The 23,769-nt window shown below is 43.2% G+C and overlaps 1 protein-coding gene across 1 annotated transcript in view; it reads left to right on the forward strand.

Moving 5' to 3' along the window:
• Positions 1-23,769, forward strand: part of GAD2 (glutamate decarboxylase 2) — a 65,742-nt gene that overhangs the window by 33,137 nt on the left and 8,836 nt on the right. Inside the window, exons 9-13 of the mRNA XM_018057112.1 lie at positions 2,940-2,994; positions 4,714-4,830; positions 6,214-6,278; positions 14,045-14,123; positions 17,877-18,026. Coding sequence (XP_017912601.1) covers positions 2,940-2,994; positions 4,714-4,830; positions 6,214-6,278; positions 14,045-14,123; positions 17,877-18,026 — 466 coding nt within the window. The remainder of the gene's footprint in view (positions 1-2,939; positions 2,995-4,713; positions 4,831-6,213; positions 6,279-14,044; positions 14,124-17,876; positions 18,027-23,769) is intronic.

Raw genomic sequence — 23,769 nt, forward strand, 5'->3', positions numbered from 1 at the left:
AAGCTTGGCATTTACTTTCTCATTTCAGCCAGGCTTTACCTGATCCTAGGCGGTCACGCAGGCAACTGTCTTATCCTGTTTCCTCATTTGAGAAATGAGACAATCATTGAGAAAACAAGAAAGAGGTCTTGGGCCCCTCCCAATTCTGATGTCCCCTATCTGTGACTTCTCTGTGTGGTCTTACTGCCAAGGGTTAACAAAATATCTAGATGTCATTAGTGAGCAAACAGCAATTGTCAAGTCAGTCTCCCCAGAACTCTCCAAGGCAGAGGAGGTTAGTCATGGTAGACTAGATACCATTTGAGACTTGCAAACAATTTCTGAAAATCTCTCAATTTTATGTTTATCAACAAAAGCACCTTTGCAATTTTAAAGTACTTAAAACTTAGTTTCAAAGGTAAATATAAGACCTGAATTTCCTCTGAACCTTTTGTTTTTATCATGGTGGCTCAACGTGTTTTGGCATAGCCAGGTCTAAGAGAGGCCGAAAAATCACAACTTTCTTTTCCTTTTCTTTATTGGCGTATAATTGCTTTATAATGTTGCGTTAGTTTCCACTATACAGCAGAGTGAACCAGCTATACATACACATATATCCTGTCTTTGGGGGATTTCCTTCCCATTTAGGTCACCACAGAGCATTGAACAGAGTTCCCTGTGCTGCACAGTAGGTTCTCACTAGTTATCTGTGTTATATGTGATATCAGTAGTGTATATATGTCGATCCTAACCTCCCAATTCATCCCCTGCACTTCCCCTTTGACATCCATATGTTTGATCTCTATGTCTGTGTCTCTGTTTCCACTTTTTGCAAATAAAATCACAGCTTTCAGGGATGCTCCCAGGCCAAGCTGTGAAGTGTAGGGAGACATGTAGGGTGTGAAGGGCCTTCCAGAACTCTCCAGCCCCCCCCACCCACCCCTGCCACAAGACTGCCCCTCCATTCCTTCTGTCCCTCCTTCAGGGGCCCATCCCACAGAAAGTCCCCAGAGGTGGGCTGCTCAGATTAGAATCACACCCTCAGCACCAAATATACATTTAATGCTCTTTGTTTCACTCCAGTCCAACTGATTAATCACTGGTGATGTGTCTATTGCCGTTGCCAGGTAATTAATTGCATTTTAATGCTTTATTGACCAGGGGATTTTTGAAGAAACTAACACCTATGGCATTCATAGGTCTCCGGTCAATAATGTGTTAACTGCCTTTCTTTGGAAAATAGCTTCACAAAACTCAGTGGTTCTCCATGCTTTTTAAAGCACAGGGAGTAACCTCTGCTTTCTATGCCGACCATTATGTAATACCTTCTGTCAGCTTGAAATGAAAATTGTGGAAGATACAATGCCCATTATGCCCAAATTACTTTTATAAAATGGAGAAAGGTGAGAAAAGTAGTTTAAAATAAGATAACACGTTTCAGTCAGGAAAGCTTAGGCAAGACAACGCTAGAAGCTGTAATGAAGTAGCCTAATGGCTTGCTCTGTATCTAAATCTATATTTACCTAAAATTACAAGGATCCCCACAAAAGACTATGAATCTCCAAACCTCACTTACTGTCCCCTCAATGCCAGTAGCATTCCCAGCTGCTTATGGTGACATCCTCCTTCCCATTACTTATTTTTCCAAGCTGCGTTTTACAAACCTAGATCAAGGACCCCAATGTGAGAAGTTTAACGGTATAGAAACCTCAGAAGAGTTCTTTTGGTTCAAAAAATTGTTCACGCCTCCAATAACGTATAGTTAGCTACTTTGTCCTTTGCTTGGTTTTTCCCTCCAGAGTCTTGAGGTAGGAATGTCATAATGCATTATAAAAACCTCAACAATCAAAGCTCTCTTTTCTGGAATACTTCCTAAATGCCAAGCACTTTTAAAAATAATTTTTCATCTATTAACTCATATAGCCCTCATAACTCCATAAGTAATATTATCACTAAGGTATGGTCATAATAGGCACAGAGAAATTAAGTGACTTGACTAAGATCACACATCTAGCCACCTCTAACTTCTTGTAGAAATCAACTCCTTTGATTATTATAATAGTAGTTTTTTAAAAAGTACTAATTTATTTGTTTTGGCTGCGCTGGGTCTCCGTTGTTGCACAAGGGCTTTCTCTAGTTGCAGCGAGAGCAGCAGCTACCCTCTAGTTGCAGTGCACGGGCTTCTCATTGCAGTGGCTTCTCTTGTTGCAGAGCATCGCTCTAGGCTTGTGGGCTTCAATAGTTGTGGCGCACGGGCTTAGTTGCCCCGAGGCATCAGGATCTGCCAGGACCAGGGATCGAACTCATGTTCCTGCATTGGCAGGTGGATTCTTAACCGCTGGGCCACCAGAGAAGTCCAATACTGGGGTTTTATAATAACTAAAGCACTATGTGTTTCTACTTTAGGAAGGAAAGGATGAAAGGATGGAGATGAAAGGATGTTTCTCCGATGTCTGGCTGAGATTTGCGCCCATGAGTTCTTGGCCTGCTTTGTGATTTTAGCTCTCGGAATGTAACTGGGTGGCTTTAGACGTAATGTTTTCATTCAGATGTTTCAGAGTGGATTTTCTCTTCTTGGCATTTCATCTCTGTGTGCAATTGCAGGTCTGTTTGTTGGAAGATTTGGAAGACAAATCTTTTTTCTAAATCTGCTTTCAGTGCCAAATGTCTCACTCCAGAACAGGTTTGCTCTAACTAAGGAGATTGCCTATAAAACAGGCTCTGTGCAGAGTGGAGAGACACGTGGACAGTAGGATCGGGCGTCTCCTAAGCGCATCAGAAATGACAGTCCAGCGTCACTCAGGGAGGAAATGCCTTTCTTTCTGGAAACAACCAAGGAATGATTCCAACTGGTCCTTATTACCAATCATTTAAGGTTGAACTTTTACCCCCTTGCAACTCTTTGTAAAGGCAACAAAGTAAATTATTCAAAGCAAACATATATTTGCTTCTCCTTTCAGGGGGAAAATGATCCCATCTGACCTTGAAAGAAGGATCCTTGAAGCCAAACAAAAAGTAAGTTTTTGAAGGGAGTTTTATGCAGCTCATAACAAGCTGAGGGTGTGTATTTCTGTTTCCATCTACTAGAGAAAGTGTTTTTGTTGTATCTGTAAAGAGTACCTGGAATTTTTCATTCAGTCATTACTTATTTCTCTGAGTGATGGGCTTTACTTTGTTTTTGTTTTTTTTTTAATTTTTTTAAAATTTTTTGGGCTTTACTTTGAAAAAGTCTAAGTTACTGAGTAAATACTATATACAGTGGTACTAACAATTATAGTAACACAGTTATACTAACAGTTCTAGTAACACAATCGTAGTAACAGTTTCCAATGGACTTGCCTTCCTGTGTGAGGATTGGCATTAAACAGATTCACTGGAAAGACTGCTTTCACAAATGGAAAATCCCTAGAAGCTAATTTAGCATATGGGAGTTACTGTGTGTGGTTACTTGAAAGGGACCGTTTTCCTGCCAAGACACATACTGAAATGATTGACCCTCCAAACACCTTATTTTTCAGGAAGCCATTTAGTACTTTTTTTAGAAGTGACACGTTCTGAAGACCTGCTGAAAATTCCTACAAAGCTCTAGAAAGTCATTTACATCCCTTCATGATTTGCAGGTTGGAGCTGTTAGTAGATCTCTTCTACAGTTCCCAGTTCAACAGCATGATGCATGCATTTTATTATTAGGATCTCAGAAATCATTATTCGTTTGCTTAGGCCTCTTCCCTGCAAAGTGGCAGCAGGATCCTTTCCCCTTATTCTGGTCCTAGAACCACTTGTAACCACATAAACCTTTGCTGCCACCTAAAGACTGACTGTAACATCAGGGCCTGTCATGTCTTTATGGAGTAGCTCTGTTCACCCTATTTGAGGCATTCTTCAGCCATCTTTCAGCAACAGCCCATTATTTCTATCAGTTTTCATTTGGGCTTCCCTGGTGGCTCAGACATTAAAGAGTCTGCCTGCAATGCAGGAAACCCGAGTTCCACCCCTGGGTTGGGAAGATCCCCTGGAGAAGGGAATGGCTGCTCACTCCAGTTGCCTGAAGATTTCCATGGACTGAGAGGCCTGGCGAGCTACAGGCCGCGGGGTCGCAAAGAGCCGGACATGACTGAGTGACATTCTTTGGCCATTTTTTGTCAGCAGTCTATTATTTCTATCAGTTTTCATTTAGCCATGGCCAGACAGACTAAGTCAACTTAGATGGAAAAAATCATGGCTTATTGTTTACTCCCAAGTGAATCCTCTGAGACTCCAAATAAGTTATCTAGGGATTTTCCAACGAGGAATAATGGGCTGGTAGGAGTTCCTTCCCTTCATCCTTTTGTCTGCTCACTCTGTTATGTTCAGAGACCCTGCTATGAAAAAGGAAGACTAGGAAAGTAAGTGGGTGGGGAGGTGGGGGTGGGGGAAAGATCAGAAACTCTCCTTGGAATATACCAAAGATTTGTGGGCACCACCAAGTTTACACACCCCTGGGTCCAGTGCAGCCTCTTCTGAGAACCAGAGTGTCTGATCTCATAAGGCAACTGGCAGAGCCAACGGAATGGCCTGAAGAACTCAGATCTGGAGGGCAAACGTCGTTCCTACTAGGCTCCAAGGTATCGTCAAAACCCTTCTGGTGGCTCCAAAAAAGACAGATGTGTAAGATAGGAAGAGAATGTCCACAACTTTTTAAAAGAATCCTTGGACTGCTGGTTTACATTCTTTGGGGCTTTCTCATTTGCACAGGGGTTTGTCCCTTTCCTTGTGAGCGCCACGGCTGGGACCACTGTGTATGGAGCCTTTGACCCTCTGTTAGCGGTTGCTGACATTTGCAAAAAGTATAAGATCTGGATGCACGTAGATGTAAGTATCAGAGAGGGAGCACCACGGAAATGTTCTTGCACATTTTGCCCCTGGAGCTCATGGAATGAAATGTATTGTATTTTTTTTTTAACTTTAGGAGTTTATTCCCAGGATGATGATAGATAAGCTTTTAAAGGTGGCAGAGACAATGTAGTACATGACTCACAGTACATGACATGCTCTAGAAGCTGTCTGAGGCTGACTATGCCTTAACTTCCCCAACAGGATAGTATTCTTATTTCTGGGACCAGGACCTGAGCTGAGCACTTAGCTCTTGGTTCATTAGGTCATAATGTCCACAGAGGAACACACACAGTCACACATGAAACACACACACACACACACAAACATACACACAGTCACACACATGCAAAGACACAGACTCACAGTCTCACACATGAAAATACACAGTCACATACATGCAAAGCTTCCTTCCTTATGAGAATGATCAAAAGAGTAAACAGGAGTTTCATTTATCTAGGAGATCCAGTGGATAAAAAATTCAACTCAAGTCGGAAACTAGTATAACTGAGGAGGAAAGTAGACTTAACTTGCTAGGAAATACCAAATTTCCAATGTATGGTCAGCTAGTTAGACAGGCCATATATGAGACGTTTTGACTCCACAGTTAGTCACACCAAGAAATAATGGAGAGCACTCATCAAGACATTTTCAAATGAAACCAGATGTCAACCTTTAGAAGGACAAACTAATGGAATTTAAGTTTAGACCAACATGACTCAAAGTGTGGCTCAATGATCAGCAACCCTCTGAAAACTGCTAATGACCCATAATGAGATCAGGAATCAATGCCACATCGTCACTAAGCACCATGCTTGGTTCAGCTGATGTGTTTTCCATTGTGAGGCTTTATCAACGAAGGAAGCATAAGTTGCTTTCCATTCCAGTGCAAGAGGCTTATGTTGTTGAGTAGACTGGTTTAGGTCATTTTGGCTTTATATTAATAATATGCACTCAGAGTTGTCAGAAAGAGTTTTCCTTGCAATGTGAAAGTTGTTTAAAAGGTTTTAATTCATTTTTAGTCTAAACTGTGGAGCTATTAGTACTTCTAGTTCTGAAATGATGAGCTTCCCTAGGACTAAGCACAGTGATGATGGATTGGGAAGGGTCTTTCTCCTTTTCGTGCAGACTGAGGAAGTGTTTGGCTTCTTACACCCATATAAATGTGGGATGGAGCCTGAGACCTTAGAATAGCCCCCCAACTTAACCCTTGGAAGTCTAGTGCCAATCCCCAAGTTATCTGGCGTTGAGGCTGTTAACTTTCACTCCATGCAATGCTTACTGTTTTGAAAGATACCAAACTCTAGAAAACCAGGCAATGAAAAAACACTACCTTTTCTTTGTCTGCCCTTCTTTTTCCAGGCAGCTTGGGGTGGGGGATTACTGATGTCTCGGAAACACAAGTGGAAACTAAGCGGCGTGGAGAGGTACATACATTTTTCTCCTTAACAACATAAAGTGTGAAAGCTATATGTGAAAAGCAAATTACATCCAATGTCCAAGAAGTGCTGGTGTACAGGTGAGCCCATTCTGTCAGTGCTTGTGTGCTTTGCCTTGTGTGGTCATAAATGCATGAGTATTTTGTGTAGACAGCAGAGACATCAAGTCCTATCCAAGTGACCCAAGTTGTATGTCTCTCAAACATAGAGATCATAGAGATTCCTAACTGGCCTCCATGGTTGACCAGAGTACTCAGGAACAACCTTCCTGGGATCTCTGAACCAACAACTATCAAAATTGTTAAAAGCTTCAGGCAAGCCACTGTTTTCTAGGGAGATAGGTAGCTCTCACGTTTCATGAGAGGATAATAACCACTGCTTTAAAGAAACCAATAAATAATTTTGTGAAGCAAAGAAACACCTTGTAATTTATCAGTGTTGAAAGAGGGGTTTGTGGTTTAACGTGGCCCATTGACTTAAAGTGAAACCTGCTTATGATAACATCACCTGATGGCTTCATCTCCATAATGGTTCTTTCCGGTGAGTTCTGATAGATGCTGCAATCACCTTTACTTAGGAGACTAAGCAGGGGACCATTGAGAAAAAGCTGCAAAGCATAAAGGAAGTGATATTTGATTAGCATAAAGCCTACTCAAGGCCAAAGGAAAAAGAAAAAGAATCACAGAATGCAGAATTGGTCTCAGGCTTTGGTTCCTGCCCCTAATCAGAGGGAGCTCAGAGTTCCCAGTTCTCCCATCACAACATGGCAGGTCAAGGATATCAGGGAGCCTGACATGCCAGGCAACTGAGAAAGCCTGGATTCATCCAGGACTGCCAAATGCCCACTGTGCCCAGCCAAGTAGCCAGGTGTTGCCAAGGGGAAGTTTCCCCCGGCTCTACCTCTGGACATCTCGGCATAATTTCTATACCAAGATGAGGAGACTGACGGAGCTTGAAAACATCTGAGAGCACCAGTCACGCAGGGCAGCTGGGCCAGAATGAATGGACAGGGTGTGCTGTGTGATATGCAGGCCTACCCACATGCAGAGAGTGCATGGGTGGGGAAGGAGGGCATGGGATTACTGAAGAGTCTGAGGCACCCTGCCTCTTTAGCAGAAGGAGGGCTGGAGAAAACTCGAGACAGACCAGCCAAGGCCCAGGTCAGCAGATTGTGTCCCCTAATCTGCTGCCCACACTCTGACTACAGGTGCCCATTCAGGTGTGAGTGGATGAGGACAGGCCTGGCCTCTTCCCAGGGGGAGCCAGTTTTAGGTCTCTGCTTCTGGTTAGTTGATCGGAATTCCTTCTTGTCATGAAGATCTGCCTGGAACTAGAAGCTAAAGCAGGAGTGAACTAAACAGGAAAAGAGAATGAAGAAAAGAAAACCATCCAGAAGGTGCTTGTTCAGAAGATCGAACAAAAATTCAGATGATATGATATTCTATCAGAAGAATTGGCCTGTATACAGAACCTTCTCATCGTTGAGTCCCCTTAAATTGACCAGCACAGAATGTGAGAGGCTGTTTCTATACCTTTGATGCCAGCTGTGGCTCCAAGTGCTGACAGCCAGCCAGGGGTGCCCTCCACCAATGACTACCTGAAAGCTCGCTAAATCACATACTCTGGGCTTTGGAAAAATAAACACCCATGCACTTTTGTACTGAAGACTCTTCTTGAGAGTAAAGCTTAGAACATTCGTTATGGAACACAGAATCCTCTCTGGTGGCCAGAATTCTTGAAGCTGTGTTGGAAGTAAATCTACTAAGTGGAAACAGCCAAAGAAGTCCTTTTTTAAAATGAACGACTGTCAGGACTTCCCTGATGGTCCAGTGGTTAAGACTCCATGCTTCCATGGAAGGGGGCACAGGTTGAATCCCTGGGGAGCTAAGATTCTGTGTACCACACGGAGCTGCCAAAAAGAAAAAAATGAGGGACCATTGTTCTGCTTTGAGTGACCCTCCCCAGCAATCCATTGACCTGAGAGAATCCATCTGGGTGACTTATCAACAAAAGGCTCACTTTCTTTGGTGAAGATTTTAGGGCCAGGGGAAATCTGTGTGGACACACTTTCAGGAAAGAAATTTGCCTTACTTGCATGCATGTGTGCAGAGTTGCTTCAGTCGTGTCTCACTCTTTGCAACCTATGGCTTGTAGCCCACCGGGCTCCTCTGTCCATGGAATTCTCCGGGCAAGAATACTGGAGTGTGTTGCCATGCCCACTTTCCAAGCACAAGAACTCACTCTAAAATGGAAGAAATCTGTGAATTCCTGTCCCCCAGATCCGAAGGTGGCCTTCTGGTCACAGGGATCCCAGAGTGCTGTCCACATTACAAAATGTCACAAGCACCTAGGGGCCTGCCTTTCTCAGAAAGCACCTTTCTTCTCTGGTAACACTGTCAAGCTGAGATAGCTAAGAGGGTGCCAGGAGACCTGGCACTCCTGGGCATTGTCAATGGACCTTTCTTTAATCTCTCCTGCCAGCAGGCTGCTGTGTACCTGGAAGAACCCATTGTCGTGGGCCACTCTCAAGACTTTCTGGCCTAGCTGAAGGTTCCAGCACAGATCCTGCCAAATTACTCCCACGCCTAAGGGCCAGAGGTTCAGAAACTCAGTTCATTGGTTATGGGCCCTATGTCTTAGGCAAACCACTGTATGAAGCACAGTGTGGATGCAAAGTCAAATATGCTAGGAAGCCTGTCTTCAAGGGTTTTAGAATCTAGTAGGGAGACTGCAGTCAACCATGGATTACAGGTCAAGGCAGAGGAATTAAAGGCTCAAGAGAGAGATTGTTCCTTCTAAACAGGGTTATTAAAGGAAAGGAAGCCTTCCCCCTGGGGTGTGGGGGCATGGAGCTTCATCAGGCAGAAGCAGAAGAAGGGCATTAAGGTGAAGAGCAGGGTCACAGAGGTTTGAGAGGGTCCTTGGGGAAAGTTCAGACAAACTTGATTGGAGACCAAGATGGTTTTGTGTCAGAGACCAAGAAGCTAGTGGAGGATCCGGAAGTCCTGCCCAGTGAGTCTCAGTGGAGGGTCTGCCTGCAGAGCCAAACCCAGATGAAGGTAAATCCTTCAGCTGAACATCACTGCCACTCGAGCCCTTATTGTGCATAGAGATCTTTGTGTTTCTCGGGTTGGGGAAAAACACTGGAGAAAGGTCCTCCTATAGCAGCCATAGTGGGGGTCTGAAGAGAGGCCACCTTTGGCCACCTGATGCAAAGAACTGACTCATTTGAAAAGACCCTGATGCTGGGAAAGACTGAAGGCAGGAGGAGAGGGGGATGGCAGAGGATGAGATGGTTGGATAGCATCACCAACTCAATGGACATGAGTTTGAGTAAACTCCAGGAGTTGATGATGGACAGGGAAGCCTGGCGTGCTGCAGTCCATGGGGTTGCAGAGAATTGGATACGACTGAGTGACTGAACTGAACTGAACTGACTGAACTGAAGAGAGGAGTGGCATTTCCCGTGCTTTGGAAAGGCCACACTGGGTTCAAGGGGAGGTGGAGGCCAGGACTGAGGAGGAGCTACTGGAGCTTCACAGAGGACCAGGTGCAGGAGGAGTGGAGGGGAGAGATGCTCAGGGTAGGAAACAGAGATGTGGAGGGGAAGGAGGAGATGAACCCAGGAGAGCTGCTTCCTGGGGCAGAATGTGTCATCAGAGACCAGCTCTTCAGGTGTAATTTATTAAAAAGCTGGTGCTTCTGTTTCCTTCACTTCCTTCTGAAATACTTTGTGTGTGTGTATATATTGGGTTGGCCAGAAAATTCATTGGAGTGTTTCTATAACATCTTATGGAAAACCTGAACAAACCTTTCGGCCGATCTCATGGAAAAGTCACACTCCAATTACACTAAGAATGCCAGATGTTACAAAATGCTGACATACGATTTATATATAGTGCTCTTTTTGCCTTGCTATATTTTCTGTTAATAATCCTTTAGAAATTCCAGAGCGTGTCCTCCCTGACAGATGTTACAGTTTTGCATATTGTGTTGAAGACAGTGAGGGACATTTTTGGGGAGATGTCTTTCATTGAGCTAACATGAACTTGTATATAAAACACTTTTCTCAAATGTTACATCAGAAATCTAGCACCGTTGTGTTGGGAGTATATCATAGCGGCCTGGGGAAGTTTTTCAATACGCATATGCACAAGAGTCGGACAAGGCTTGGTGACTAAACCACCACAAGGATGTTTCCATTTTTTACTGGCATCTAGGTAACAGGTTGGAGAAGGCAATAGCAACCCACTCCAGTGTTCTTGCCTGGAGAATCCCAGGGACAGAGGAGCCTGGTGGGCTGCTGCCCACAGGGTCGCATAGAGTCGGACACGACTGAATCGACTTAGGATGCATGCATGCGTTGGAGAAGGAAAGGGAAACCCAGTCCAGTGTTCTTGCCTGGAAATCCCAGGGATGGAGGAGGCTGGTGGGCTGCCGTCTACGGCGTTGCACAGAGTCGGACATGACCGAAGCGACTTAGCAGCAGCATGCCAGTCACACCCCAAAAGGAAACATTTCAGACTCTCCATGGTTTTCAGTGGATACCTGTAGCATTAGGTCACCATTAGAGCAAGGACCCTGTGGACAACCAATGGCTTGAATCCCACTTGCTAGCTATGTGCTCTTGGGCAAGATGTCGCTCCATCTATAAAACTGGTACAATGACAGTGTGTACATCACAGGGCTACATGGATTAGATAAATTATCCATGTGAATCAATCAGAGCATTGCCTGCCACATAGGAAATACAAAATGTAGTTAGCATGTGAATGCTGAAAAATTTCCGAGTGATTCTCATATATCATCCACATACACGCACATGCAAATCAAGCACCAAAGTACTACAGAATAAAGTGCTTTATACAGAACTTAAAAAAAAAAAAACTGCAGAGAGTGATAGGAGAGGAAAGAAAGAGAATGAAACCACACCATTAAGGTTTGAGAGCTGAATGCTTGGGAGGAAAATGGGGGAAAAGGGGTGTGAGGAATTGAGGTCCAGAATAAAGGAGAGAGAAGAGATCTGGAAGGATGAGGAGGGGGCTAGTTAACCAGTTTGTTTGGGATCTTCTGAGCTTGGCACGCACAGGCGGGCACTGAGAAATGTCTCCCAAGAGCCCTAGGGGGCTCAGCTCTCTATAAACTTACTGAAAGTCACAGAAGAATAACATTTCAAGGCAAAACATTTTGAAATGAACCTGAGGCTGCTTTTCACAAATTGCCAACATTTCTCACATGAACTAATGCCATGTCGTTGAATCACTGTCTGCATCTTTTTGCATTTTTATGAGGTAGCCCCTCTGGGAGAATTCAGGGACCAGTCAGTGGGGGACTTGACAGCTTCTAGTCTAAAAAGACAAATGGGCCGCTGTGTAGAAGTAAACACCCTCAGTCAGAAACGTGGAAAACAGCTATTTTCTTCTCCATTTAGTGTCATTACTGATAAAGCTGCATTTTGTCAGTATTGGGCATCCAGCTATAGAAGAGTATAGAACGTACCGAATGGCTGTGTGCATATGCCCAGGGTCACAAAGCTCTAAATGATAGAGTTGAACTTAGTAGCAAGAGCCAGGCTTATTTACTGTTTATTGTGTTGGATGCGGTTATAAGCACTTTATCCAAATGATTTATTATTTTTTAACATTTAGTTATTTGACTGCGTTGAGTCTTATTTGCATGTGGCACACACGGTCTTTTGGTGCAGTGAACAGGCTCTCTAGTTGTTGCACGCAGGCTCAGTAGTTGCAGCGCGTAGACTTAGTTGCTCTATGGTATGTGGGATCTTACTTCCCCGACCAGAGATTGAACCGACATCCTCTGCATTGCAAGGTGAATTCTTAACCACTGGACCACAAGGAGGTCCCAAACAATTTCCTATTATTCTCCTTATACAGACAAGGGAATCTAGGCATGGAGAGGTTAAGGTAACCTGCTCAAGGTCACACAGCTAGCAAGTGATAGAACCTGGATGCAAACTCTGACTGTCTGGCTCCTGAGCTCCCCTCCCTTAACCAAAACTTACCTACTGCTCAGAGCCCAGGTTTCTTGACTCTAGTTTCATTCTAAAGAGCAAAGAGCTGTTTTCCTAGAAGGAGCTTTTCGATACCCGTTTCTTTATTATTCATGAAGTCTTTCAGTCCTCTGTCCAGGGGTATAGCCATCCCATCTGGCCATGAACCACCTTGGCTTCTTTCCTCACTTCCAATATATCTGACAGCCAGTGTCAAAGCTAAAGAAAGACCAGACAGTGAGCCAGACTATTCATCGATTCAGATAAAATCCCTAGGCCAGTAAGTGTTCCCTGACGGGCCAGCTGCTGACCGCCATTCATCAAGTAGAGGAATGGGCTCTTTCCTGGCGTCTCATTTCTTCCCAAGGTCCTCGCACGTTGAGTGCTGGGAGTCGGGTGAGCCCCGTCCGTCACTCAGCTGGAGGAGGGCCAGTACTCCTCAACGCTGTGGAGAGCCGCTGCGTGCTGTCCTGCTCCCCTTCCTCCTGTGAGTCTGTTGGTGCCAAGGTCACGTTCCCGAGTCTCCTCCTCGAGGATGCCTCGGTCTCTCAGAGACCGGCGCAGAGGCTCATGGGAAGTGAGCTGCTGCTCTCCTGGGAGCTGGAGGAGGAAGAGGGTTGAGCAGCACGGTGAGTGAGAAGGAGAGAAGCTGAAGGCAGTTGCAGAACTCGGCAGAGATGATACTTGATTGGCCTTAAAAGATTAAATATCAATAGGATGTAACCAACTGAAGCCATAGGAGGTGACATTCCAGGAAGAGGAAATAGCACCAGGAGACCCAAGATCATGAGACTAGAATTTTTTGAGAACTAAACAGACTTTGGTGTGATGAAAAGCGGTTCAGGAAACTGACAGGACTCCAGACTAGGCGCACAGCCTGGGATCTAATGTGGGGACACCGTGAGCCATACCCTACAAATTGGAACTTAGGCTGGAAGCAAAAGGAAGAGGAGAGAGCTGTAAACAGAACTAGAAAATAACTATGGTACCCAGTGGAGGAGGAAATGGAAACCAAACATCAGCTAAGACAGTATATCCAGATTAAAATAATAATAATAATAGCAATTTTTATTATTAAAGGACTCTGAACCAGGACTGTGGTTTAGGAGTTTCAAACAGTTTCAACCCCCCTGAGCTGAGCATCACTGTGACTGGTGAGAGAGTATCCTGCTTACCAAGGGTGTTGGAACAAATAGGCTGAAAGCTGCCATGGGAGCCACAGGGTATCTTCCCTGCAGTCCAAAAGGATATCTGTGGATGAGAGAAGAGATGGAAGCAGGGTATGGGCTAGCTTTTGTAAAAGAACACATTTGAAACACTTAGTCATCAACTGAGTGGAAAGAAGGAGGAACTGGACTGGGAAAAGAACAAAATTCAGCAGCGGAATGAGCCATTGCTCTGAGCCCCAGGCCACTACAGTTGGGTCAGAGGTGGGAACACTGAAGGCACATGAGGGACCCCCTGGTGCCCTGCTCTGTGGTGGCCAAAGGAGGGACCCTGGACAGGCTGGCCCCAGTCACTCAGAGCTCTCAGACCACTATGGAGCTGAAGAGAGATACCAGCCTTTCCCTGCTCTCTTTGTAGACAAAGGAAAGGCTGTAGATTTTGAAGGTTCCCCCTCTTGTTTTGTAAGTTAACGTCATGCTGGTGTCTGAGAAACAGTGCCAAGCACCCTGAGCCCTCACAAGGGGTCGTCTGAGCCTGTCATGGGTGCCACCCTCTTCACCTGATTTGTTTCCTTTAGGGCCAACTCTGTGACCTGGAATCCGCATAAGATGATGGGTGTTCCTTTGCAGTGCTCTGCTCTCCTGGTTAGAGAAGAGGTATGTCTTTCTTCACTCGTGGCCACATCTGCAGTTGGGGTTGGATAGAGTAACGTGTGCAGTGACAAAATTAAGACCATTTTAGAGAATGGAACAGTGAGCCACATCCACAGTAGGGGAAATTGCCAATGAGGATAGCTGTAAAGCCCTGCTCTTATGTCCAAATATAAGATGGTTATATTCTGACTAGACGAGACAGTCATGTTCCATGCATGGCTGAATTATTGTGCTTGTGAAGAAGGCATAGGACATTAGGTTGTACTCAGCTGCAGGGTCAACAGTGGGTCAAGAGAGAAATACCATTCAAAAATTAGTCATGGGATTGAAAGAAGTGGAGTTTCAGGGTGAGGGAGGTGGCAGTCCCTCACTGGCCTCTGGTTAAACCACACTTGGAGTGGTTTGCTCAGGTTAGCATCTAATCGTACAGGAGACCCCATCAAGCAAGACCTCCAATAGTGAGGAACATTAATCTACATGAACAGAGGTAGTTGAAAGAACTAAAGATGTTTAATCTAAGCTAGAAAAGGTTTAACTTAAAGGGATGAGAGGAAAGCAGCCTTCACAACATAAATGACTCAGGTTGGAGAGATTTGTTTTTTATTTAAGGCTTCAGGGAGCTGAGTTAGTCACATTGGATTTGATGACATAACCATGATTTGAAGTCTGACTTGGGGTCAATAAAAGGAATGCTTTTCTAAAAATTAAGCTGCCCAACAGGTAATGAATGACTTATGTAGGAATAAATTCATCATCAGGGGAGCTGACTGAATGGAGATTGGACAAGCACTTGTTAGAAAGAGGATGGAAAGATAGAAGGGGCTGGAATAGGGACTGCCCGACTCCATGCTTCCACCTTCCAGGGGCAAGGTTTCAATTTCTTGGAACTAAGGTCCCACATGCCTCGTGGCATGACCAAAAAAGAAGAAGGGGGAAGCAATAGATGAACAGCTCTAGGATCCCTTTGAAATCCAAGAGTTCATAACATTTCTTTTATAGAGGTCCAAGGAATAATACCATTCTATCAGATGATATTCTGTGATAAGAGTTCTTGGTTTTCAAAAAAAAAACTTGGAATATATTAGCTTAAAGAATTGAAAACAAGTTTCATAACTTCAGGGAGTATCTGAACTTTTATTGCTGATATATTTTATAAATATCTGAAGAAAATGATATTTATGACGGTTTCTGAAGTTTATTTGATCAGGGGAATTTTTTTGACAGCAACTCTTTTACAGCCATAAGCTATTCATGTATTTTAAAGTTTGGAATATAGTGACTCAGAATCAGAATATGATCTCCCTTTTTTATCTCACTTCTACTTGTCCTTTTGTACAAGGAGACTGGTGCTGTCTTACCTTTTAGAAGTCATGTGCTCTGAGTTGCTTTTCCTATCCCAGTAGAAGCTGGTCTGGTCTATCCATGATTCCACACTCCCTGGGTGGTCTCCCTTAGGATTGAAGGCACCTAGCCATGAGCTTGCATGGCTGGGGGAAAAATGGTGCCAAGTTTCTGGGACCATGAAACAAAATAGATTCACCTATTGCAATTTTTAGTCTTATTGGCTTTCGAGTCCCATTCTACTGCTCTATTATAATTACATTGTACTGAATTTCTTCCACTCTCAAACAAATAATGAATTCCACCGAATATGATGTCCAGACTACAAGACTGAGCCCCAATCTGTTATTACCATCTGGGGACCTAGTCTGGTCTTTCAGGATCTAGACCAGATTTTAGCTGCATTTCGTTTTAGTTTGGAGAACTTTCAAAAGGGGCTCTCACTTCTAACTTCAACCAAGCGATCACAGTTTAGTCTTTTCTTCTCTTGTCATGAGTCACAAAGGGAAAAAGTCAATGCCAAATTTTCTGTAAAATTACAATTACACTGTAGATAACCAAAGCGTCAAAGACTTCCTGTGGCTCGTGACAAATTGCAGTGTGGTAAGGAGGCTGACGATGCTGTTTTAGTCAGAGAACATGATTCATTCACTGGTCTCTGAAATAGTTCAATCACTTTGCCACCCATTTTCCATAGTTAGCTTGTGGTGCCAGGGTAAATTAATGGTCACTGACAACGAAACTTTCCACTGTAACTACCATAAGCAAGTGAGCATGAAAACACAGTGCCCAAACTCTAATCCCTCTTGAGAGAGGAGCATGACATCTGAAAGATTCACTATTTTGAAGACCTAAGAGTACCAATGTCTTTATTTTTTAGATTTTAGCATCTTTTATTTTATTTTATTTTTATTTTTTTAGTTTTTTATTTTTTTAATTTTAAAATCTTTAATTCTTACATGTGTTCCCAGACATGAACCGCCCTCCCACCTCCCTCCCCATAACATCTCTGTGGGTCATCCCCATGCACCAGCCCCAAGCATGCTGTATCCTGCGTCAGACATAGACTGGCGATTCAATTCTTACATGATAGTATACATGATAGAATGCCATTCTCCCAAATCATCCCACCCTCTCCCTCTCCCTCTGAGTCCAAAAGTCCGTTATACACAGCTGTGTCTTTTTTTCCGTCTTGCATACAGGGTCATCATTGCCATCTTTCTAAATTCCATATATATGTGTTAGTATACTGTATAATAGCAATGACTTGTACTGGGTTTCCCAGGTGACTCACTGATAAAGAATCCTGCTGCCAAGCAGGTAACGGAGGTTCCACCCCTGGGTCAGGAAGATTCCCTGATAGAGGAAATGGCAACCCACTCCATTATTCTTGCCTGGGAAATCCCATGGACAGAGGAGCCTGACAGGCTACAGTCCATGGGGTTACAAAGAGTTGGATATGACTTAACAACTAAACCACCACCACCACAATGAACTGTCCTAAAAACTGTGATTTCCATAAAGAACTCAAACCCTTACAGCTAAATGATAAAGTACTTGAACTCAATATGAATGAAACAGTAGGAGAATCACACTAATGATAATTTATAAAACCAAAGAGTTTTCAAAATAGTTTGATTAAGCAAAACCAGAACATCAGGACGTCCTCCCAATGAACATTATACTCTGACTGTGATTTTAAAAAAAATTTTAAAAAGCCTTCTTACTGAAATTCACCTGAGCTGGATTTACATCCCAACTGTTCCATTTCTAGGTAAAAGCTACAGAGCAGCTAACATAAAGTTTTTGATGTTCAGTCTCATCTGTAAGATTGGAATTATTAATAACCAGCCACAATAAAGGGTATTGTGAAGCTTAAGCAGAAATAATCAACAAATTAAAAAAAAAAAGATGAATTCCTTCTCTTAAGGAGGAGAGTAAAAGTATAAATATGCCCTGATGTTAACCTCTGGTAATAGCTGACCCTAAGCCATTCTTTCCCATAGAACTGAACTATCGCAACAGTCTATCCTGCTCAGATACTTGTCTCACTTTTTTTTCTCATTTAATTCTTACTGTTTTCTTTCTTCAGGATAGTCAGCTCCTCTTTCTTATATATTTTTGTTAATAATTTCCAGCACAAGGTAAACCCAGTAGAACACATTATAAAGTCAGTAGAGAGTTTCCTAAGGGCTTCCCTGGTGATTCAGATGGTAAAAAATCTGCCTGCAATGCAGGAGACCTGGGTCAGGAAGATCCCCTGGAAGATGGCATGGCAACCCACTCCAGTATTCTTGCCTGGAGAATCCCAATGGACAGAGGAGCCTGGCTGGCTGCAGTCCATGGGGTCACAAAGAGTCAGACATGACTGAGCAACTAAGCACAGGGTTTCCTAGCTTTTCTCTTTTCTTCTAGGGATTGATGCAGAGTTGCAACCAGATGCATGCCTCCTACCTCTTCCAACAAGATAAACACTATGACCTGTCCTATGACACTGGAGACAAGGCCTTGCAGTGCGGACGCCATGTTGATGTTTTTAAACTCTGGCTAATGTGGAGGGCAAAGGTGAGCACCCCAGAATTGGCTGAATGGCAACTAAAAACAGACACTGTATCTGGTGACCCTTGTTAGGACATGTCAAAAATTGACTTCCAAATTGAAAATTACTTACTCAAGACTAAGTTTCCTGAATCCTAGATCTAGTAATCTGCATTCTACATGGGCAGAAATATAAGAAATCTGTTGTGTGTTTGTTGTTTTTTGTTTAAGCCAAATTGCTTCTAATGCTCATTTATCTAAAAAAACAATCCATGTTGCTTTATACAGCAGACTCTCTGGATTCCTAAGAGCTGTTTCACTGCTGTTCTTGTCCCGACTCTTGGTTTTTACCCAGTGATTGATCATTTGGGTAGGTTAAATGTAGACTATTTGTTTGGAGAACAAAAAAGAAAAGGAAAAAATCAGCATGATAGCTTGTTTTTGTCATTTCGTTGAGTAACCTCTAGTTATAAAGCTCTTCTTAAAAACCCTGGAACTTCCTAGTGACCTCCTTTAGTTTGGTTTCTCTGTTTGCCTCAGAATTTAACTGTGGATGATCATGCCTCTCTCAGACATGGAACTCTGTAACTAATGTTGTATGCTACTGGCTGGACCTGATTATAGCTTCCAAGAGCACACATGTGTGGTTAAATGTAAGCAGGCTGGGAAGGTCAAAGATTTTATTTTTCACTTTGACCAGATTTCTAACTTAAATGTCACAGCTTGGTGACTTCCCACCTGGTTTCATTTATCTCCCACAGGAGGCAATGGCTAGAGCCAGTGAGGACATGCTGGAAAAACCCAACTGCTAGGAAAGCCCAACTGTTAAGAGTATGTGCGGGAAACATGACAAAGGGAGAGATGAGAGGGAAGCTGGTGAGACCTAGGTCCAGTGTGTTTGGGAAATGGTCCACAAATTTGACTCTCAGCTTTCTTTCCTTTAATATTTAGTTATTTTATATATTTATTTAGACTGTGGTAGGACTTTATTTCTGTGCGTGGGCCGTCTCTAGTTGCAGTGGGCAGGGACTGTTCTCTAGCTGCAGTGGGCAGGGACTGTTCTCTAGCTGCAGTGGGCAGGGACTGTTCTCTAGCTGCAGTTGGCAGGGACTGTTCTCTAGCTGCAGTGGGCAGGGACTGTTCTCTAGCTGCAGTGAGCAGGGACTATTCTCTAGTTGCAGCACACAGCCTTCTCATTGTGATGGCTTCTCTTATTGCAGAACATGGACTTTAGGGCTCATGGACTTCAGTAGTCACACTGCACACAGGCTTAGTTGCCCTGAGGCTTGTGGGATCTTCCCCGACCATGGATAGAACCCGTGTCCTGTGGATTAGCAAGTGGATTCTTAACCACTGGACCACCAGGGACATTCGGCTCTCAGATTTCTACGTTTCCTACACAAAGAGATGACAGGGTCAGCCCCATAGAAACAAGCAAATGACTTGGTCAGCTGGATGAGACCACAGAATGGCTCCTTCGTCAGGTCTATAGAAAGAGCTATGGACCAGGTCCACAGTACCCAGTCCATATGCTGGTGTTTAAGCAAACTGAATTTCCTTAAACAGTTCAAACAGGCGGATGGCTAATAAGAAAAAGAGGGGACTTAGGAGTGAAACAGTGGACATCTATTGAATTAGCCAAAAAGTTCATTCAGGCTTTTCTATAACATCTGATGGAAAAATTCAAACTAACTTTTTGACCAGCTTAATATTGTATGGAATCTTCTTTAAACCCATCCTGGAAAAAGGCAGTTTAACTAGAAAGATGGTCTTGCTTAATGCGCAAAAATTCTTAGCTGGTTTCCAGGGGTGGCTGGACTGACTACATGGTCTTCCAGCAAACCTCCGTCATGTTATTTGGCCTGATTGAGTTTTCTTTAAGTATTGCTAAGTACAAGACAGCCACCTGGAGTGAGGCCCAGGGTGACTTATTGCCCCATACAGGTGTGTGATGAGTGGGCTCAAAGCCCTTGATCTGGGCAGGGGACTCCTTCCTCTTTTGAAAGTTGAGCACCTGACAAGGACAGGTATCTGGTCCCCACCGCCCGAGTCGAGACTCACTCTGTTGGCAATGACACTGATTTGGCAGTAATAAATCCATCAAGAATGTAGACTTATTGGTGTACTCTCAGGCTGTTTTCAAATGAGCAGGCGTTTCATTTCCTTGATTGGTGGGAATGATAAAATGACAGAGGTAAACATCAGCTAAGAAGTTGAGGAAAGCTTGGTCTCTAAATATTGTTCAGTGTCCCTCTCCCTCTTTTTGTCTCTTGTTCCCCTGGTGTTTTTATTAAGATCATGATCATTAGCTATATTTACACAAAAATGTATCTGATATGGTTCATCGCATCCTGCTGCTGCTTTTCCATCGGAAGCCTCCCTGCCAGCTTGGTGCAGCCGGCTGGTTCTCAGAGAAATCACGTGGAAGATATCAGGTGTGAACTCAAGAGCAGGACCAGTGAAGCTTGAAATAAAGGCAGAGGATCCAGTTTCTAAAGGGCTGAGATACAGGCACCAGAAGAGGGGATAAAAAGAGAGAGAGAGAGAGAAGTCACAGTGACTTTGTAACTTACAGACACATATGTTTGCATTGAAAATTAGTTTATCATCATCCGGAATTTAAAATAGTTTCATTAGTTCTTGTACATCATCTTTGTGTAAAGGAATAATTCATTTTCTAACCTTTATGTGTAAGACGTGAACAGAAATGAAGACATGTGGATAACTCTTTATAATTAATGAAAGTCAACATATTGTTTCTGTGTAAAATACAGAAAGAGACTGTAGTAAAGAACTTCAAAAAAGAACTTGAATTACTTAGAGGACAGGGACACCTATTTTTTTAATTCCTTACACAAAGCCCTAAGTATCTAGACATCTAAATGACAAAAGCATCCATTTGGTTTTCAACTTAAAGTTGCGTTTTTTTAAAAAAAGGAAATGATAATAGCTATTAAAGTAATAATCACAGTCCTACAACCCAGATCAAGGGTAAGCACCCTCTGATATGCCTAACCCTGTCATAACGCCAGGCAGGGCAAGAGAAGTCACTCTCCGTAAGAAGAACTATGAGAGTTGACCATGTCATTCTGTTTTGCATTTGCAAAAACAATAATGAAGAGGAAGAGAAGGAATGTGACATTAATCTGCAAACCCTCTGTTATCCGATACACCTGGAGAAGACAATGTTCTGGTGAATCCACATTTTCTCCTTAGTAAGATAAACCATGGGAAAATAGTAATCTAAGTATAAATTCCTATTCTTTCACCTGTTAATAACAAATGGAGCTAAATGCACTGAAGACAACTGTCGTATTAAATCCAAGACAACTCGATTGGAGCAAATTAATGCCAAAAAAAAAAATTGAGCCTCCTGATGTGGAATGCTAGAAGGTACTCTGGATGGTGACATGATTTGTAAGCTTTTCACTGGCAAAGACACTGTGTCTGTCCTCAACTCTGTTCTTATTGGGTAAACCTTTTATTTTATTAGAGAATCCTAGAACTTATTTTTCATCTTGACAGATTACCTCTGTTAAAACTCTGTGTAGATAGAAAAAAAGAAAAAAATCTTAAAAGGAGTCCCTTTTTTTAGGCCTCCAGTGATGGCTTAATATGTAACTGCTGAATTTTTACTGTAAATCTTGATGTTTGTATGTGATTATGCAGATTGGCAGATTTTCTTATAGTTTTCTGATTGACCTCCATAATGAAAGTGTAGATAACCGTGGGACTGGCAAATAGCTGAGGGAAAAAAGAAACCAGGAGAAACTATTAAAGGGAAATGGATGTCTGGCCCTCCTTACTGAGTGAATGAATGTTCCCTTTCTCTCTAAAATATTAATTTTTTTCATAAGTGGCTACTGAGCATCTGTTGCTGAATGAGATCAGGGGCTACAGTTTCCAGGCAGGAAAGAGAAATTCACCAATGACCATCATAAAAGACAGAACACCAATTGGCAGATTGGGATTGACATACTATTATATATAAAATAGATAACTAATAAGAACCTACTGTACAGCCCAGTACTCAATTCTCTGTAATGGCCTATATAGAAAAAGAATCTTAAAAATGAAAGTGGATATATGTATAACTAATAAGAACCTACTGTACAGCACAGTGCTCAATTCTCTGTAACGGCCTCTATAGGAAAAGAATCTTAAAAATGAAAGTGGATATATGTATATGTATAACCAATGACTCTGTGGTGAAGAATCTGCCTGCCACTTCAGAAGACCTGGATTCAATCTTTCAGTCAGGAAGATCCCCCGGAGAAGGGAATGGCTACCCATTCCAGTATTTTGGCCTGGGAAATCCCAATAACAGAGGAGCCTGGTGGGTTACAGTTCATGGAGTCACAAGAGAATCTGACACAACTTAGCAACTAAACAACAACACACAACTGAGTCGCTTTGCTGTACACCTGAAATTAACACAGCATTATAAATCAACTAAACGCCAATAAGGGCTTCCCTGGTGGCTCAGATGGTAAAGAATCTGCCTGCAATGCGGGAGACCTGGGTTCGATCCCTGGGTTGGGAAGATCCCCTGGAGGAAGGCATGGCAACCCCCTCCAGTATTCTTGCCTACAGAATCCCCATGGACAGAGGAGCCTCATGGGGTTGCAAAGCTGGACATGACTGAGTGACTAAGCACAGCGTAGTACATACTCCAATATACATTTTTTAAAAAATAGAACACAACTGGTTATAAAAGAAACACAGACACACCTTGAAGAGTTAAAGCATGGAGAGCTCAGTCCTCATTTGAGAGCCAAAAATAATTTATCAAGAAGTGACCTTTGAGATTGCTTGTGAACAGGATGGAGAGGATAAGTAAGACCTCGACCAGCAGGGCTGGTAGAAAGGACATCCCAGGAAGATGGTCAGGCAGGGGCTGAAGGGCATATGCTGAGCTAGTGGAGCATCTCAATTGACTGAAGAAGAATTAGGATGTTACCATTCAGATGAGAAGTAAGAGGGCCTGAGTGGGTCCATCCAAACCCATTATGAGTGTGTAAGGATGAGGGATAAGAAAAAACATCTTTCTCCTGAACCCCCTTCAGCATAGCCCCGAAACTGGGAACCTGCTGTCCACCCAGAAGTGGTCATCTGAGCTTTTAGCTTCTTTCCCAGTGATTAGGGCCATGGAGAGGCATTGCCTGATAAGGCTTTGTAGATGCCTTTATCATTCTCACAGGAAGAGCTGTGTGGTCTGTAATGATTCAGCAAGCATTTGATATTAATATAATGAATTTCAGAGAATCTCCTAAAAACCTACAAAACCTTGAAAATAAAATATGGATCTTAATCTCATGAACACCCAATTTGAAAGGAGGAACCCCAGACTTATACAGGCACATCAGAGTCCCCTGATGTGTCAGCCTTCATCTCAACGGGGCAGATGGATTACTCCTGAGCTTAGCCAGAGTGGAGTCCCAGACTAGCAGGGCTAGAGAACTCCCATCCTGTCTTTGGTAACCCCACTCCCTTTATGGTCCAATCACACTCATTTTCAGAGCGTTCATTTCACCTTGCTCACACTCATTTTCAGAGCATTCATTTCACCTCGCTATGTCTCTGTGTGGGAAATAGTACAGGCACCATCATTCCCATGTGACCAGAAAAGTTAGCCAAGGCCTTATGGCTGGACAGGGTCAGAGTCATATGGGTCCTGAACAGATCCTGGATCAGGTCCCTGCAAGTTGAAATCCAATGCTAGCCTGGTCCCAAGGATACAGTTTGGCTAACAGTAAACTCCCCTCCCTCT

This window comes from Capra hircus, chromosome 13 (genome assembly GCF_001704415.2).
Source record: "Capra hircus breed San Clemente chromosome 13, ASM170441v1, whole genome shotgun sequence".
Classification (NCBI taxonomy): Eukaryota; Metazoa; Chordata; class Mammalia; order Artiodactyla; family Bovidae; genus Capra; species Capra hircus.